General features: G+C 37.9%; 1 protein-coding gene across 3 annotated transcripts in view; it reads left to right on the forward strand.

Moving 5' to 3' along the window:
* ITPR2 (inositol 1,4,5-trisphosphate receptor type 2) overlaps positions 1-19,885 on the forward strand; it is a 527,231-nt gene that overhangs the window by 155,082 nt on the left and 352,264 nt on the right. For all 3 annotated transcript variants that reach the window (XM_079936794.1, XM_079936796.1, XM_079936795.1), the window contains 6 exons: positions 10,128-10,269; positions 12,290-12,451; positions 16,587-16,759; positions 17,667-17,786; positions 17,903-18,088; positions 19,455-19,706. In XM_079936794.1, coding sequence (XP_079792920.1) covers positions 10,128-10,269; positions 12,290-12,451; positions 16,587-16,759; positions 17,667-17,786; positions 17,903-18,088; positions 19,455-19,706 — 1,035 coding nt within the window. The remainder of the gene's footprint in view (positions 1-10,127; positions 10,270-12,289; positions 12,452-16,586; positions 16,760-17,666; positions 17,787-17,902; positions 18,089-19,454; positions 19,707-19,885) is intronic.

A 19,885-nucleotide genomic window follows, 5' to 3' on the forward strand; every position in this document is an offset into this window, starting at 1 on the left:
TGTCAGTTTTTCTCATGTGCTTTGGAATTTAAATATGCAGGCTCTTCTTGGATGGGCGATTTTTGCTTATCCTCTCTCTACATTCACTCATCTTTTTTATTAGTTTTATGGTTGCCTCTACCTGGCTTGCCTCAACAAGTCTGGAGCCAGATCTGATATTGAGGGCTGAGAGTTCATGTCTTATGGTAATTTAAGGCTTTAGCCATTGAGATCACAGGTGGGTATGTCCAGTCCTGTCTGTGCTTCCTCTCTTTCCTCCTACTACTCACTGTACAGCTAGGGCCCAAACAGGGATCACCACATTTTTAAGGTTCCTTTAAGAGATGGAGAAGCCCTGCTTTAGTCTCTGCTTTCTTGTCTTTAGTTTAACTCCTTATCACATGCTTTCAGTACCCATTTTCTTGCCAGTACTGAATATTATCCTTGCTCATCGCTGTCTTTCTTATTTTATTCCTGATCCACAAAGCTTTTTATTATGGTTTTAGGTATGTCTTTTAAAAAAATATATTTCATCTCTCATTGCTGCCTATGATAAAAAAGTCACAAAAAATTTTTTTAGTAAAAGCAGATTAATAAGATTGAATGAGTTAGTAGGACCTAACCATCTCCCAGTATAGAATTGTAATTTTATCTAAACTGAAAAAACCCACTTTTGTCTGCCACAGGTGGGATGCTTGAGGTGAAAAGACAAAAGAATAAGGTTTCAACAGTTTTGGAGGTCAAAAGAGAAGACTAGTTTTCTTGGCTATCACTGCCTCAACATCAAGGGAGGTGGGCTCTGCAAATAAGTTAATGTACAGCGATCCTCAGTCAAGACTTAATTTTCTTCATCATCACTCCATTAACTATATCAATTTTTAGGCCATTTGGAGGAGTTTGGAGCAGAGTCATTTGTAGTTGCTCCCAAAGTTGCCCTTTCTTAGATGTCTAAACGTCTGAATACAATATCCTCAAAACAGCAAGAGAAAAAGAACACTAGTACTTTTAAAAAGAAAATGCAGATATATTTATGCTCGGACTGGACTTGTAGATTGAGCCACTAAGGTTCAACTTAATTTCAGTTTGTTCAAGAAATCTGAGCTCAAAATAAATGTTTTATTATTTCTTTTCTGAATAACAGAATGATATAGAAGACATTGAGTCACAATTTCAAAAGAAATTCACACCACATTTTGATGCATAGGAATCATGTTTTACATTTCTGTGGTTGCCCACAGAAGTTGTGTGAGTGAATCCTATTCGTTAGACATGTTGTCAAAAAGAAATAGATTGGGTTAAGATTTTAAATAGGCACACAAGAAAACATAATATCTCTGGAATTTGGGGGTGGAGTTTATGATCCTTGGAAGTGTGCTGAAACTTGGATGTGGTGGCTAAATTCTGGATTATGGATGTGTCCACTTAACTCCATTCCATTGCAGGAGGTAAATCTGGAGATAAGATCGAGATGCTTCCTAACTGAATACATTCCACACTTTGCTAGAGTCGCTGAATCTCTTAAACTGTAGTTTTCTTATTGATGTTATCATGATTGATCATGATGATAATGGTGAATAATTATGCTAACGTATGTGGATAAAGCTTATTTATTTATTGAAGTATAGTAGATTTACAATGTTGTGTTAGTTTCTAGTGTATAGCAAAGTGATTCAGTTATACATAAATATACATATTCTTCTTCACATTCTTTTCCATTCCAGTTTATTACAGGATACTGAATATCGTTCCCTGCGCTATGCAATAAGACCTTGTTGTTTATCTATTTTATATATAGTAGTTTGTGTCTGCTAATCCCAAACTCCTAATTTATCCATCCTCCACCCCCTTTCGCATTTGGTAACCGTAAGTCTGTTTTCTATGTCTCTGAGTCTGTTTCAATAAATAAGTTGTAAATAAGTTCATTTGTGTCATATTTTAGATTCCACATGTAAGTGATATCATATGGTATTTGTCTTTCTCTGTCTGACTTACTTCACTTAATATGATAATCTCCAGGTCCATCCATGTGGCTGCAAATGGCATTATTTCATTCTTTTTTATGGCTGAGAAATATTCTATTGTGTATATATATACCACATCTTCTTGGATAAAACATATTTAAATATTTGTTGGATAGCTTTTGTTGTATCCAAAAATTCACATACGGTGCAGCTCCCTGGTGTTCTACTACCTGGAATCATAAAAAAATTCATATAGAAAATGAAAAATCACAGGAAGGAGGAAGAAGAAGGCTAAGCGGGGAACCACTGAAGTTCAAGTAATTGTTAAAATAATAACTGAAATGTAGAATTTAAAGGTGAACATTAGTGTATGATTTTAGAATATTATGATTTTTATAGATCAGGTAATACTTTCAGAACAATTTAGAGCATCTGATTGCTTACTCTTGTCTTTCTATGAAGTTCAGTTAAGTTTTTCCTCTTTTGTACAGGGAGAAATTGAAATGTAGTGAACATTAAGAGATGTAGACTGATAAAAATAGAACTACAATACGACCCAGCAATCCCACTACTGGGCATATACCCTGAAAAAACCATAATTCAAAAAGAGTCATGTACCACAATGTTCATTGCAGCTCAATTAACAATAACCAGGACATGGAAGCAACCTATGTGTCCATTGACAGATGAATGGATAAAGAAGATGTGGCACATAAATACAATGGACTATTACTCAGGCCTAAAAAGAAATGAAATTGAGTTATTTGTAGTGAGGTGGATGGACCTAGAGTCTGTCATACAGAGTGAAATAAGTCAGAAAGAGAAAAACAAATAACATATGCTAACACATATAAATGAAATCTAAAAAAAAAAAAATAGTTCTGAAGAACATAAGGACAGGACAGGAGTAAAGACGCAGAAGTAGAAAATGGACTTGAGAATAAGTGGTGCTGGGAAAACTGGACAGGTACATGTAAAAGTATGAGATGAGATCACTCTCTAACACCATACACAAAAATAAACTCAAAATGGATTAAAGACCTAAATGTAAGGCCAGAAACTATCAAACTCCTAGAGGAAAACATATGCAGAATACTCTATGACATAAATCACAGCAAGATCCTTTTTGACCCTCCTCCTAGAGAAATGGAAATAAAAACAAAAATAAACAAATGGGACCTAATGAAACTTCAAAGCTTTTGCACAGCAAAAGAAGCCATAAACAAGACCAAAAGCCAACCCTCAGAATGGGAGAAAATATTTGGAAATGAAGCAACTGACAAAGGATTAATCTCCAAAATTTACAAGCAGCTCATTAACAAAAAAACAAACAACCCAATCCAAAAATGGGCAGAAGACCTAAATAGACATTTCTCCAAAGAAGATATACAGACTGCCAACAAACACATGAAAGAATGCTCAACATCATTAATCATTAGAGAAATGGAAATCAAAACTACAATGAGATATCATCTCACACCAGTCAGAATGGCCATCATCAAAAAGTCTGGAAACAATAAATGCTGGAGAGGGTGTGGAGAAAAGGGAACACTCTTGCACTGCTGGTGGGAATGTGAATTGGTTCAGCTACTATGGAGAACAGTATGGGGGGTCCTTAAAACCCTACAAATAGAACTACCATATGACCCAGCAATCCCACTATTGGGCATATACCCTGAGAAAACGATAATTCAAAAAGAGTCATGTACCAAAATGTTCATTGCAGCCCTGTTTACAATAGCCCGGAGATGGAAGCAACCTAAGTGTCCATCATCGGATGAATGGATAAAGAAGATGTGGCACATATATACAATGGAATATTACTCAGCCATAAAAAGAAACGAAATTCAGCTATTTGTAATGAGGTGGATAGACCTAGAGTCTGTCATACAGAGTGAAGTAAGTCAGAAAGAGAAAGACAAATACCATATGCTAACACATATTTATGGAATTTAAGAAAAAAAATGTCATGAAGAACCTAGGGGTAAGACAGGAATAAAGACACAGACCTACTAGAGAATGGACTTGAGGATATGGGGAGGGGGAAGGGTAAGCTGTGACAAAGTGAGAGAGAGGCATGGACATATATACACTACCAAACGTAAGGTAGATAGCTAGTGGGAAGCAGCCGCATAGCATGGGGATATTGGCTCGGTGCTTTGTGACCGCCTGGAGGGGTGGAATAGGGAGGGTGGGAGGTAGGGAGACGCAAGAGGGAAGAGATATGGGAACATATGTATATGTATAACTGATTCACTTTGTTATAAAGCAGAAACAAACAAACAAGAAAATGGACTTGAGGACATGAGGAGGGGGAAGGGTAAGCTGGGGTGAAGTGAGAGAGTGGCATGGACGTATATACAGTACCAAATGTGAAATAGGTAGCTAGTGGGAAGCAGCCAAATAGCACAGGGAGATCAACTCGGTGCTTTGTGACCACCTAGAGGGGTGGGATAAGGAGGGTGGGAGGGGATGCAACAGGAAGGAGATATGGGGATATATGTATATGTATAGCTGATTCACTTTGTTACACAGCAGAAACTAACACACCATTGTAAAGCAATTATGCTCCAATAAAGATGCTAAAAAAAAAAAAGAAATGTAGTCTAAGTTAATAGTGAAAAAGAAAAGAATCTAAATTAAGAATTTAGTTTAGATCTCAGAGCCGTGTCCCATGCAGAGTCTCTGCAGGCATCCCACCGCCGCCATATTAAAGTGCCGGTGCTGTCTTTTCACAATCTGAAGCACTGCATGCAAGGTCTCCGCACAAGGCCCCCTGTGAGCATGTGAAACTAGACAAAGCACAAAGGAAAATACATAAAAAGGAAGAATTACAATCCTGCAGCCTGTGGAACAGAAACCACATTCACAGAAAGAGAGACAAGATGAAAAGGCAGAGGGCTATGTACCAGATGAAGGAACAAGATAAAACCCCAGAAAAACAACTAAATGAAGTGGAGATAGCAACCTTCCAGAAAAAGAATTCAGAGCAATGATAGTGACGATGATCCAGTACCTCAGAAAAAGAATGGAGGCAGAGATACAGAAGATGCAAGAAATGTTTAATAAAGATTTAGAAGAATTAAAGAACAAACAGAGATGAACAACACAGTAACTGGAATGAAAACTACACTAGAAGGAATCAGTAGCAGCATAACTGAGGCAGAAGAACAGATAAGTGACCTGGATGACAGAATGGTGGAATTCACTGCTGCGGAACAGAATAAAGAATGAAAAGAAATGAAGACAGCCTAAGAGACCTCTAGGACAACATTAACTGCAACAACATTCGCATTATAGGGGTCCCAGAAGGAGAAGAGAGAGAGAAAGGACCAGAGAAAATATTTGAAGAGATTGTAGTCGAAAACTTCCCTAACATGGGAAAGAAAGTAGCCACCCAATTCCAGGAAGCACAGAGACTCCCATACAGGATAAACCCAAGGAGAAACACACCGAGACACATAGTAATCAAATTGGCAAAAGTTAGAGACAAAGAAAAATTATTGAAAGCAGCAAGGGAAAAATGACAAATAACATACAAGGGAACTCTCATAAGGTTAACAGCTGATTTCTCAGCAGAAACTCTACAAGCCAGAAGGGAGTGGCATAATATACTTAAAGTGATGAAAGGGAAAAACCTATTACCAAGATTACTCTACTGGGCAAGGATCTCATTCAGATTCATTGGAGAAATCAAAAGCTTTACAGACAAGCAAAAGCTAAGAGAATTCAGCACCACCAAACCAGCTCTACAAAAAATGCTAAAGGAACTTCTCTAAGTGGGAAACACAAGAGAAGAAAAGAACCTACAAAAACAAACCCAAAACAATTAAGAAAATGGTAATAGGAACATACATATGGATAATTACCTTAAATGTGAATGGATTAAATGCTCCAACCAAAAGACACAGGCATGCTGAATGGATACAAAAACAAGACCCATATATATATGCTGTCTACTAGAGACCCACTTCAGACCTAGGGACACATACCGACTGAAAGTGAGGGGATGGAAAAAGACATTCCGTGCAAAAGGAGATCAAAAGAAAGCAGGAGTAGCATTACTCATATCAGATAAAATAGACTTTAAAATAAAGACTGTTACAAGAGACAAGGAAGGATACTACGTAATTATCAAGGGATCAATGCAAGAAGATATAACTCTTATAAATATATATACACCCAACATGGGAGCACCTCCATACATAAAGCAACTGCAAACAGCTATAAAAGAGGAAATCGACAGTAACACAATAATAGTGGGGGACTTTAACTTCTCACTTACACCAATGGACAGATCATGCAAAATGAAAATAAATAAGAAAACAGAAGCTTCAAATGACAAAAAGACCGGATAGATTTAATTGATATTTATAGGACATTCTTTCCAAAAACAGGAGATTACACTTTCTTCTCAAGTGCACACAGAACATTCTCCAGGATAGATCACATCTTGGGTCAGAAATCAAGTAAATTTAAGAAAATTCAAATCATATCAAACATCTTTTCTGAACACAACGCTATGAGATTAGAAATCAATTACAGGGAAAAAAATCTGTAAAAAACACAAACACATGGAGGCTAAAAAATACATTACTGAATAACCAAGAGATCGCCGAAGAAGTCAGAGAGGAAATCAAAAAATACCTAGAGACAAATGACAATGAAAGCATGAAGATCCAAAACCTATGGGATGCAGCAAAAGCAGTTGTAAGAGGGAAGTTTATAGCTATACAACCCTACCTCAAGAAACAAGAAAAATATCAAATGAACAATCTATCATTACACCTAAAGGAACTAGAGAAAGAAGAACAAACAAAACCCAATGTTAGCAGAAGGAAATAAATCATAAAGATCAGAGAGGAAATAAATGAAATAGAAACAAAGAAAACAATAACAAAGATCAATAAAACTAAAAGCTAGTTCTTTGAGAAGGTAAACAAAATTGATAAACCATTAGCCAGACTCATCAAGAAAAAGAGGGAGGGGACTCAAATCAATAAAATTACAAATGCAAAAGGAGAAGTTACAACAGACACTGCAGAAATACAGAGCATCTTAAGAGACTATTACAAGCAACTCTATGCCAATAAAATGGACAACCTGGAAGAAATGGACAAATTCTTAGAAAGGTATAACTTTTCAAGACTGAATGAGGAAGAAATAGAAAATATGAACACACCAATCAGAAGTAATGAAATTGAAACTGTGATTAAATCACCAGATGGCTTCACAGGTGAAGTCTATCAAACATTTAGAGAAGAGCTAACACCCATCCTTCTCAAACTCTTCCAAAAAATTGCAGAGGAAGGAACACTCCCAAAATCATTCTATGAGGCCATCATCACCCTCATACCAAAACCAGAAAAAGATACTACAAAAAAAGAAAATTACAGACCAATATCACCGATGCATATAGATGAAAAAATCCTCAACTAAATACTAGCAAACAGAATCCAACAACACATTAAAAGGATCATGCACCATGATCAAGTGGGATTTATCCCAGGGATGCAAGGATTCTTCAATATACACAAATTAATCAATGTGATACACTATATTAACAAATTGAAGAATAAAAACCATGTGATCACCTCAATAGATGCAGAAAAAGCTTTTGACGAAATTCAACACCCATTTATGATAAAGTCTCTCCAGAGAGTGGGCATAGAGGGAACCTACCTCAACATAATAAAGGCCATATATGACAAACCCACAGCAAGCATCATTCTCCATGGTGAAAAACTGTAAGCATTTCCTCTAAGATCAGGAACAAGACAAGGATGTCCACTCTCACCACTGTTATTCAACATAGTTTTGGAAGTTCTAGCCACGGCAATCAGAGAAGAGAAAGAAACAAAAGGAATACAAATTGGAAAAGGAGTAATACTGTCACTTTACAGTTGACATGATACTATACATAGAGAATCCTAAAGATGCCACCAAAGAACTACTAGAGCTAATCAATGAATTTGGTCAAGTTGCAGGGTACAAAATTAATGCACAGAAATCTCTTGCATTCCTATACATTAATGATGAAAAATCTGAAATAGAAATATAGGAAACACTCCCATTTACCACTGTAACAAAAAGAATAAAATACCTAGGAGTAAACCTACCCAGAGAGACAAAAGAGCTGTATGTGGAAAAGTATAAGACACTACTGAAAGAAATTAAGGATGATACCAACAGTTGGAGAGATATACCATGTTCTTGGATTGGAAGAATCATTATTTTGAAAATGACTATACTACCCAAAGCAATTTACAGATTCAATGCAATCCCTATCAAATTACCAATTGCATTTTTTACGGAACTTGAACAAATCATCATAAAATTTGTATGGAGACACAAAAGACTGCTAATAGCCAAAGCAGTCTTGAGGGAAAAAAACGGAGCTGGAGGAATCCATCTCCCTGACTTCAGACTATACTACAAAGCTATAGTAATCAATGCAATATGGTACTGGCACAAAAACAGAAACATAGATCGATGCAACAAGATAGAATGCCCAGAGATAAACCCACACACCTATGGTCAACTAATCTATGACAAAGGAGACAAGCATTTACAATGGAGAAAAGACAGCCTCTTCAATAAGTGGTGTTGGGAAAACTGGACAGGTACATGTAAAAGAATGAAATTAGAACACTCCCTAACACCATACACAAAAATGAACTCAAAATGGATTAGAGACCTAAATGTAAGACTGGGCACTATAAAAGTCTTAGAGGAAAACATAGAACACTCTTTGAGATAAATCACAGCAAGACCTTTTTTGATCCACCTCCTATAGTAATGGAAATAAAAACAAAAATAAACAAATGGACCTAATGAAACTTCAAAGTTTTTTCACAGTAAAGAAAACCATAAATAAGACGAAAACACAACCCTTAGAATGGGAGAAAATATTTGCAAATGAATCATTGGACAAGGGATTAATCTCCAAAATATATAAACAGCTCATGGAGCTCAATATTAAGATGACTAGCAACTCTATCAAAAAATGGGCAGAAGACCTAAATAGACATTTCTCCAAAGAAGACATACAGATGGCCAAGAAGCACATGAAAAGCTGCTCAACATCACTAATTATTAGAGAAATGCAAATCAAAACTACAATGAGGTATCACCTCACACCAGTTAAAATGGGCATCATCAGAAAATCTACAAACAACAAATGCTGGAGGGGGTGTGGAGAAAAGGGAACCCTCTTGCACTGTTGGTGGGAATATAAATTGATACAGCCACTATGGAGAACCATATTCAGGTTCCTTAAAGAACTAAAAATAGAATTACCGTATTACCCAGCCATCCCACTACTGGGCATATACACAGAAAAAACCATAATTCATAAAGACACATACACCCCAAAATGTTCATTGTAGCTCTATTTACAATAGCCAGGTCATGGAAGCAACGTAAATGCCCATCGACAGACGATTGGATAAAGAAGAAGTGGTACATATATACAATGGAATAAAAGCCATAAAAAGGAACGGAATTAGGTCATTTGTAGAGACGTGGATGGATCTAGAGGCTGTCATATAGCGTGAAGTAAGTCAGAAAGAGAAAAACAAACCGTATATTAACGCATATATGTGGAACCTAGAAAAATGGTACAGATGAACCAGTTTGCAGGGCAGAAATAGAGACACAGATGTAGAGAACAGACGTATGGACACCAAGTGGGGAAAGCGGCGGGGGAGTGGGGGTGGTGGTTTGATGAATTGGGCAGTGGGGGTTGATATGTATAAACTGATGTGTATAAAATGGATGACTAATAAGAAAAATAAATAAATAAATAAATAATTTAAAAAAAGGAATTTAGTTTAGCTGTTCTCCCTTAAAGCAGAAATACTCTTCTTTGGTAATCAGTCATGGAAGAGCATCTGTGGTTAGGTGAAATGCTCTGAACACATCTGTTTTGGGGACTCACAGGGTTTTATTTCATAGTTGTGTTTCCAGATATTTGATTAGAGGTGGAGGTGGGGTCGGGTTGGAGTAACTGAAAAAGGTATGCTCTTCATAAAGATTTAAGTAAATATTAACTGCATTAGGTATTTTGTTAATTAAATAGTTATTATAAAATACTTTCACTTTCCTAGTATTTTAGTTCTTAGTGTTTATTTAAATACATTTCCAAAATTAAGCACACCATAATGTTTCCTTTTTGTTTTATGATAGGTTTGTGACCAAATTATTGGAAGACCTTATCTTCTTTGTTGCTGATGTACCTAACAATGGACAAGACGTTCTGGATGTGGTAATCACCAAGCCAAACCGAGAACGTCAGAAATTAATGAGGGAACAAAACATATTGGCACAGGTGAATGTTTCCATGTACTAATTTTTCATATTTTATCTTTTTGAATTATAGTATCAGGAAAGTTCTTGTATTCGTTATCTATTGATGTGTAACAAGTTACCCGAAAACTTAGTGTCGCAAAGCAGATACTTACAGTTTCTGCAGATTAGGAATCTGGGGGTGGACAGTTCTTGCTCAGGGTGTTTCACAGGCTGCAATCAAGGTGCTGGCTGGACTGCAGTCACCTCGACGCTCAAATGGGAGAGGATTCACTTTCCAGCTCACTGGCATGGACCTCCGCACAGGGCTGCCTCAAGAGGCGGCAGTTTGCTTTCCTTAGAAGTGAGAGATCCAGGACAGAGCAAGAGAGGGCCTTCAGATGGAGGCCATAGTTTTCCTGTAACCTAATCTTAGAAGTAACATCTCATCATTTCTACCTTGTTTCTTAGTTAGAAGTGAGTCCATAAATCCAGCCCACAGTCAAGAAGACAGTATTCCATACGAGTATAATTCCAGGAGGCAGGGATCATTGGGGGCCATCTTGGAGACAGCCTATCACAGACCTTTAAAAACCTCCGTGGTCAGACTGTCTCCAGAAAATATGCTGTAATGCTTTTTTAAGTACAGTTTCCAGGGGAACTTGAAAGCTGCCATCTCCATTTGGTTCCTACTTTTTTCCCTTTCTTCCTTCGAAAAGTAGGGCAGTCTATTCATCAGCTCCCAAGTGCTCTATACGGTATTCTGGTTTTTTCCCTGAAAGTCTAGAGCTGCTTCTATGCTATGTCTTCCTGAAATTGTTCATAACATGCCAGTAAATTAATTTACTCCTTAATAATATGCACATTTGGACATGCCTACCTTCATGCATTAATTGTGGACTGAAGGAAGATACTTAAATAAAATTTATGTTGTTGATATACATGTTCTTGTGGAGTTGGGAAAGGAAGACAGTAGACATATTGTCAATTAATATTCTATAGCTGATTGTCTGAGTATATAAAATCAACATTTTTCTCAAAGAAAGTAAAGGTTGTAAATCTAATGAGAGAAAGCCTTTTCTGACATTAGCATTTCTTTTGTATAAAACATTTGATTTCAAGGACTTTTAGGACCTTGAATGATTTATTAATATTATTTCAACCAACATATGTCAAACATTTTACTTTAGTATTATAGATAATAAAATTCAAGGTTTAGTGAATATAGAATTACTGAAGAAACTTTAATTCATGTTATATTTCATGAACTACAAGGGATAATTCCATTCCGTTTCGCTTTCTTGTATGACTCCTCATATCTTTGCCTAGTTGCTCTTTCATAAACAATTTGCTTATCCTACCAGTTCATCTCCAGGTGATCCTACCTGCTGTCTTGCTGCCTAAAAGAATTATGTTCCTTGGTGATTTTTAAATACTTCCCACTGCTACTCTTCTTACAAGAAGAATCTGAGTCACTGGGTATCACTAGCTGCCCATATGGCTCCTTATTTATTTTGAATGCTTATGCATTCATTGATTTGGCCACATCTTTATGTATAGAAACAATAAACTAATTCTTTTATGAAGAGGTTTAAAAGCAATATTTGGAGGCAGTTTTTTGATGTCAGTTTCAGATGAAAAGTAAATATTTTCCTTATATTATTTTGATTCTAGAAAGTTATAGAAAATAATAGAATTATAAAGCCTATCGAAATCAAACTATATTTTAGTTCATCTGAATATGTTCATGTAACTTGGTACAACCTAACATCTTTATATTTTTATTTTAATACAATAGAATTTCTAAACAAAATTAAGCATTTTATTTAAATATTTTTTTGTCATTCAATTTAGGGAATCCTCTTAGCAGTATTTTTCTGTCCGTTAATATGTTGGTCTTGTATCCTAAAAAAATCTTTTTTATTTTTTACTTTACGTTAATTCTATTCAAATATTACAAAAGTGTTTTCCAGTCAGTGTAATAAAACACACTGTTTATTGCAATGTTGCAAAACGTGCACCTCCATTCATCAGAATAAGCAGTTGTTTTTTTTTCCTGTTAGGTATTTGGGATTCTGAAAGCACCCTTTAAGGAGAAAGCCGGAGAAGGCTCAATGCTGAGACTTGAAGATCTGGGGGATCAAAGATATGCCCCCTACAAGTACATGCTGAGGCTGTGCTACCGTGTGCTGAGACATTCACAGCAGGACTACCGGAAAAATCAGGTGGAGGGTGGCTCTCCTTTTTACCTCTGTTTAATATCTAAAGTATGGGCAAAGTTCTTTGGTTACTGTTCTAAGACATTTAAATAGGAACGGGAAATTCTGCTTTGCAATGCAATGTTTTATATCGGCAACACACAAAAATGACTTAAAATGTAATTGAGCTGACATATGTATTTATTCTTCCATGTAAAGTTAGAATTGTCAGGGGAGGATGTCTAAGTCCTTGTATGTGCATGGTATTAGCTCCTGCTGGGCAGGAGCCATGCTGGATATGTTATGTAAAGATGAATGAGACATTTTTTGGCATTTCCAGGAGCATGTGCAGTACCAAATCGCTGTGTGTAGGCCAAAGAATTCATTGTCTGGTGGAAAAGGTATGACATGTACATCTGAAACATAAGGTAGAGGCATAGAGGGGACAGGAGAGATAGGAGAGCATTGTGGGAGTTCAGGAGAGAGAGGAGCTCAGCTGGGGGAACCCAGGAAGAGCACTTGGAGAAGAAGCATTTGGGTTGGATGAAAATCATTTTCAGAAATTGTATGGGAACAAGCATTTTAGTGAAGAGATATTTCTGAAAAGAGAATGATGGATCCTAGAAAGGGCACTTTCATCCCAAGACATTCCTAACTGTGGAGGACAGGGAACCCAGGTGTGTCCAGGGATATAGCTAAAAGTTCCCAACTGCAAGTGAAGCTTCTTTTAAGTCTCAGTTTTGTCTTAAAATATATATAATATTTTGCAATTGTGCTCAATAATACACATTTGCTGAATATAACATTGCTTTCAGTTAATTATCGTTTGGTGTATTAGTGTCCCATGTTTCTCTTAGCCAGTTGGAGAGATGAGTACATAGTTTGTAAACTTCACTGATGAGTTTGGTCCATGGGGAAGGATGCTGTAAGAGAAAGCTGGGAAGGCAGGTAGGGCTGAGCCATGGAGGGGCTAGGTTGTCAGGCCTGGAGGCTGCAGGTTATTTGGGAATAGTTAGTAGTATTTACTGAGTGCTAACATTTTACCGGGTTCAGTTCTAAGCACTTTTCACAACATAACTTGGTTAATACTGGGTTAAGATGAAGAACTGAGGCACAGAGAGGTTAAATAAATTGCCAAAGAATACACAGTTTTGACTGGAGCCAGTATTCAAACCCAGGCTCCTAATAATCATAGTACTGCCTCGAAAGTAGTCTAAAAGTTATTTGGCAAGAAAAAAAAATTGCTTTAAAAAAAAGTGTGAAAATACATTTTTTTTGAAATTCAGTTTAAAGATTAAGAAAAAGTCTAAAAAGAATATGTAAAACAGATTAACCAGAAGATAAAGAATTTGACAAGGACAAGAGTGAGGAAGCAGATAATATAAACAGATTCTTAAATGCTTTTTAATATAATCCTAGTTATAAACATTTTTCCTCCCAATTGAAAAGGCTTGTCATTGGAATTATTTTTCCCAACTTCATTGCATTCCTTTAAGATGGCAAGGTAATGTAGGTAAAGTTATGTTGTTTTATTGGAAGGAAAATTAAGTTCCAGAACGTCAAATGACAGCACTCAGAGAGTCAGCTTCCGAGAAGCCCCAGATACCAGGGCCATGTTATTCAGCGGAGGTCAGGGATGGCGGTGGGACTGGCGGTCACTCTGTGGCCTCATTTCCCTTCTCGGGCCTAGAAAGATCTACTTTGCTAGACAGGCCTGCACTCCACAGTACATGCAGTAGTCTATGAGAGAGATTGAATTAACTGAAAAAATCAGTAGGTCTACAGGGTTTACCTGGTACCCTCAGAACCATGGGACCCCCTAATGTGTGTGTCCGCCGTTACACTCAGTCTTTGGGAGGGTCCTGTGGACCCACTTTCCATAGCACCCGCTTTGCCCTGTGCTTCAGCACCGGATATCCTTGGTTTGGCTGTTCTGCTAGTACCTAGTAGATTGTCCAGGCAGCATGTCTCAACTGGTGTCTTTTCCCAGTCCCTTGAGGTCTGGCACAAAGTTCTTTCTCACTCCTCCCTGTCTAAGCTGGGGACTCCCATGCCTGGTGTCCTGAGGAGTGACTTCCCTGGTGGTGCAGTGGTTAAGAATCCACCTGCCAATGCAGGGGACACGGGTTTGAGACCTGGTCCAGGAAGATCCCACATGCCGCGGAGCAACTAAGCCTGTGAGCCACAACTACTGAGCCTGCGCTCTAGAGCCCGTGAGCCACAACTACTGAGCCCACATGCCGCAAGTACTGAAGCCCGCATGCCTAGAGCCCACGCTCCGCAACAAGAGAAGCCACCGCAATGAGAAGCCCACGCACTGCAATGAAGAGCTCACTGCAACTAGAGAAAGCCTGTGTGCAACAACGAAGACCCACTGGAGCCAAAAATAAATAATAATAATAATAATAATAAAGCATGAGCAGAAAGACTTTCTACTTTCTTCATAATTCCTTCTTCTCCTTTATCCTCACCTATATTTTATAGAGTCCTAATAGGGAATTCTTTTGTGATTTAGTACTAACCCAAGTCTTTCATGTTGAATTTCTGTTTATTGTTATTTATAGAATTTGGAGACACCTCTAATTTCGTTTGATTATTTACTGACATCTTGATCTATTTATCAAACATCTGGAGGTTTGCCTTATATCGGGGTCTGATTACCATAGTCGTACGAGGGTATAAATTAATACATATCTTTAAAATGATACACTAATAGAAGACATTTACTTTACTTAACTGGTACCCAATATACAAAACTATGATTTTGAAAAAGGCCACAGAATTGCTGCGTAGAATATAATGAGATTTGCGTAACCAGTAGCATTTTCAAGGAACAGGTAGGTTCCAGTAAATCTTAAGGCAAAAGCACTTTCTAATCAATACATTTTCCCATCATAGAAAAAATCCCCAAGGAGAACCTCCAAGACATTGAAGTGAAAACTTTGGGTTGTGGATGGGGTTAAGCTTACCAGTGCTGTGGTTGGCTGAGACGTGGCTCGGAAGAGAGGCGAGGTGGTGGGAAGAAGGAGCAGATGGAACCATGCATGAGGGAAGCTCGCCAGTGGCTTTCTCTTGCTCTAAGAATGAATGTTTCTGTGTTCACCGTGGCTCGCAAGGGCCTCACCTGCCACGTCAGCTCTTGCTTTCTGCTCGCTCGCTGTACTGCAGCCACAATGGCCACCTTGTGTTTACAGAACTCCGAAGACTGGGTTCCGCCATTATAGAGCCTTCCACTTGGTACTCCCACTGCTCGATGGCTTCTCTCCCCACGGCTGCCTCCTTTTTTTTTTTTTTATCATTTCCATCACTTCTATCATAGGGCAAATGTCCCCTCTTCAAGAGTCTACCCCATCTCAAGTTGTCACCTTTTCCCATCCCTCTGTTTGTTTCATTTCACTTCTCAACATGTAAAATGATCCTATTTACTACCTCATTGACTGCCCCTTCTCACTAGGATGTAAGCTCTATGGGAGCTTATCTGTCTTACTGCCGCATCCCTAGTCTTGCAAACTACCTGGAATGGCTTTTCAGAAATATGTCTTGGATGAATGGATCTGATCAATAAAGTGATCAATCACATTATCTTGTTGGATGCTTTTTAAAGACAAAAAGTGCTGTGAAATTTTATCATTATTTTAAAGAGATTTAATAGGTCATTGTGGTATATGTACAAAAAGGAAATCAGCTAAGTTCACCTGGGATCATCATGTAATGGTATAGAGCTCATGCTTCATGAACCAAATGTCAAAGAATCATTTTTGTTTCTATAATTATGCCAGAATCCTAGGTTATAACTCCTAGTGAGTGTTCGAAGAAAGGCGTCTGTTACACTGGTGAAATCATTTCTTAACATGTCATAAAAAATTGTCATTTTAACTCAGTTTATTTTTGTTTTTCTCACTTGTAAGAGTGTAAGCACCCGTATGAAAAATTATTACTAGGCACGTAATTTTCTGTTATAATTTGAATGAGGTATATGCGAATAGATTTCCATTTCCTTCCTCAGATATCCTATTTACTAAAGAATTATTTGCTCTTCTTTAACAATAATTTTTAGCGAGTTTTCTGTTATGAATAAATTAATCAATGTTGCTGACCCTAATAGAACCTGTTATTTTTGAGCTCTTTGTCAGTGCGTTCTGACAGTCTTTCTCCTTTGTAGGAATATATTGCTAAGAATTTCTGTGTCATGCAATCCCAGATTGGCTATGATATTTTGGCAGAAGATACCATCACAGCTTTGTTGCACAACAACAGAAAACTACTAGAGAAACACATCACAGCAAAAGAAATAGAAACATTTGTTAGTTTACTCAGGAGAAATCGGGAGCCAAGGTTTGAAGTGGTTCATGCAGTATTCTTTTCTTGTGGGGACTGTGGCTTTTTGCTTTATTTTTAGAACTTTTTTAAAGTTCGACTTGCTTCATGGACAAAACAGTGTTGGGCTTATTGCTATAATAATTATGTACCATAAACAGTTATTATAGGAGATCAAAACCCTTTATAGACATATTTAAGTGTAATTGATTTTCACTCTGATAACTTGTGTTTTTATAGTACCCCATAGTTTTTCAAAATATATTCATATTTCATTCAATTCAATACATTGCCTCATTTAAACCCTTGCACATTCTCATGAAGTACACTGGTCGTATAATATTATCCACATTTTAGAGATGAGAAAATAGAAGCCTAGAGACCAACTAGGAACAGAATTTAGAGTTTCTGACTCTGCGCCAAGTACCCTGTCTCTTATACCATGCTGCCTTATCTGGGAGAAATGAATGCAGAAATGTCAAGCAGATTGACAAAATTTTCTTACTTAGCAAGCAAATAAGTGTTAGAAGGTAGAATTGGGCCTCAGACTTGACCAGGCCATATTCATGTTGATTAAGTATGTGCTGTATGTCTGTTTTACTCAGTACAACATTAGCCTTGATCTGGCTTTGTTTTGATGTTGTAAATATAACAAGTCACAGTGCTGTGGGATGACTATCACCAAATAAATAAAAGCAAACATATCATTTTTGGAAACAAGATTTGTCCTAAATACAAATAATTGGATATTTAATTTGTTTCTAATGGTGCGGTAGATACGCAACACATTAGAAAAATGTTGCATGGAAATAATATTAAAAATATATCTAGAAAGTCAGTTTCATTATATCTCAAAGTATAGTTGGGGGTATGATTTTATAAGATGCTTTTTGTTAATGATCAATTTAATTTTTTCTCTTGTCAGGTTTTTGGATTATTTATCAGATCTCTGTGTGTCTAATACCACGGCTATACCTGTAACTCAAGAACTCATCTGCAAATTTATGCTGAGCCCAGGCAATGCAGATATTCTCATTCAAACTAAGTAAGCCCAGAGGATGGAGACATCCTATCATGTTCATTATTTGTAAGCAGTACAGTTCCTTATCATGTTTCTGAATGAGCTTGTTCATAGATTTTGTGTGTGTTATTTATTTCAAGGCTGGTCTCAATGCAAGGAGACAACCCCATGGAGAGCGCCATCCTTTCAGATGACATTGATGAGGAAGAAGTTTGGCTCTACTGGATTGACAGCAACAAGGAACCTCACGGCAAAGCTATCAGGCACCTTGCTCAGGAAGCCAAAGAAGGCACCAAGGCTGATTTAGAAGTTCTTACCTACTACAGGTTAAGTATTGTAGAGAATGGTAGTTCTTAGTCTCACATATTCATTGAGAGATGATTCTCTGACATCTATAAAAGTTCGGTATCTATGAAGAAGAAATTTAAGAAGTTGTGTCAGAACTAGGGTAGCTGAAATATTTATTATTATTTAAAGTATTCACAGTAAATGTAAACATCTGTGTTTTCCACATATACCACTTGCAATTTTCTAGTTTTCCACTAGTTTGGAACTGTTGTGCAGCAAAGGATTTTTTCCTCTTGTTGACTGGTGTGGGTGCAGGTGAGAGACATGTTGGGACCTAGGTAATCGAGTTGAGAGGGAGGTGAAATTGGGGTTGGGGAAGCTGATCCGGTTGTAGGGGTGGCCTCAGAGAAAGTTAGCTGGTAGTTATGTATATACCACTTGTGATTATGTGGAGACCTAGGGCTTCAGAGAAACTGGTGTCTTTAGCTGTGAAAGTTCAGCGGGGGCATATGGCAGTCGAAATTTCAATGGTAGTTCCTGGTGGTCAGTATATTGGGAGCAAGAAACTAGCTGGCATTTTTGAGTCTAAGGCTTGGAAACCCAAGACAGAAGCCCTTGGGCAACTTTGGGCCCAAAAGACAGGAATCTGAGAAAGGCAGAGAATTCACTGTGTTCCCTGGGTTCTGTAGCTACAGCTACAAAGCCAAAGGCTACTTTCTGGATCTCGGAGGCTGATGAACCCAAGTGTACTGATGCCTTTGGATTGATCACATTTGGTTTGGGAACTGAGTGAGTCTACCCTTGGAGTGTAGATACCAGAGCCTGGAGCTGAGTGAGCCTGGGAAAGGCAGAGAAACATGGTTTCATGTGAGCTGTTGTCCATAGCCTACAGGCTTAGTGTATTTGCAGACCTAGGAAACCGAGAACTGAGAGCCTAATGACACTCTCCACCAGATATATGTTGCTGGAACAAGTAAGAGAAGTTGCAACTGAATGGGCATAGAGGTGATTTCATCTGTGAGTTGTCATTTTTTTTTTTTTTTTTTGCGGTATGCGGGCCTCTCACTGCTGTGGCCCCTCCCGTCACGGAGCACAGGCTCCGGACGCACCGGCTCAGCGGCCATGGCTCACGGGCCCAGCCTCTCCGTGGCACATGGGATCCTCCCGGACTGGAGCACAAACCCATGTCCCCTGCATCGGCAGGCGGACCCCCAACCACTGCGCCAGCAGGGAAGCCCTGTGTGTTGTCATTTGATCACTTAACCTACTACCAGAAGAGTTTTACACCAGTTATCACCTATACTGGGAAATATTGGAATCATAAAAGTAGATGCTGATTGATACTAATATTTATGAATTTTATCCAAATAAGACAAATAATGTAATATGTTTAATATTTTTAAGGTACCAGCTAAATCTCTTTGCAAGGATGTGCTTGGATCGCCAGTATCTGGCCATAAACCAGATTTCTACACAGCTCTCTGTTGATTTGATCCTGCGGTGTATGTCAGATGAGAGCCTGCCCTTTGACCTCCGAGCATCTTTTTGTCGCCTTATGCTGCACATGCATGTTGACCGGGATCCCCAGGAGTCTGTGGTGCCTGTTCGCTATGCCAGGCTCTGGACAGAAATCCCCACAAAGATCACGATTCATGAGTATGTTTGGAAAATTTTCTTTTTTAAAAAAAATTTTTAAATTTTATTTATTTTTTTATACAGCAGGTTCTTATTAGTCATCAGTTTTATCCACATCAATGTATACATGTCAATCCCAATCACCCAATTCAGCACACCACCGTCCCCACCCCCCCACGGTTTTCCCCCCTTGGTGTCCA

The sequence above is a fragment of the Stenella coeruleoalba genome (genome assembly GCF_951394435.1).
Source record: "Stenella coeruleoalba genome assembly, chromosome: 11".
Lineage (NCBI taxonomy): Eukaryota > Metazoa > Chordata > Mammalia > Artiodactyla > Delphinidae > Stenella > Stenella coeruleoalba.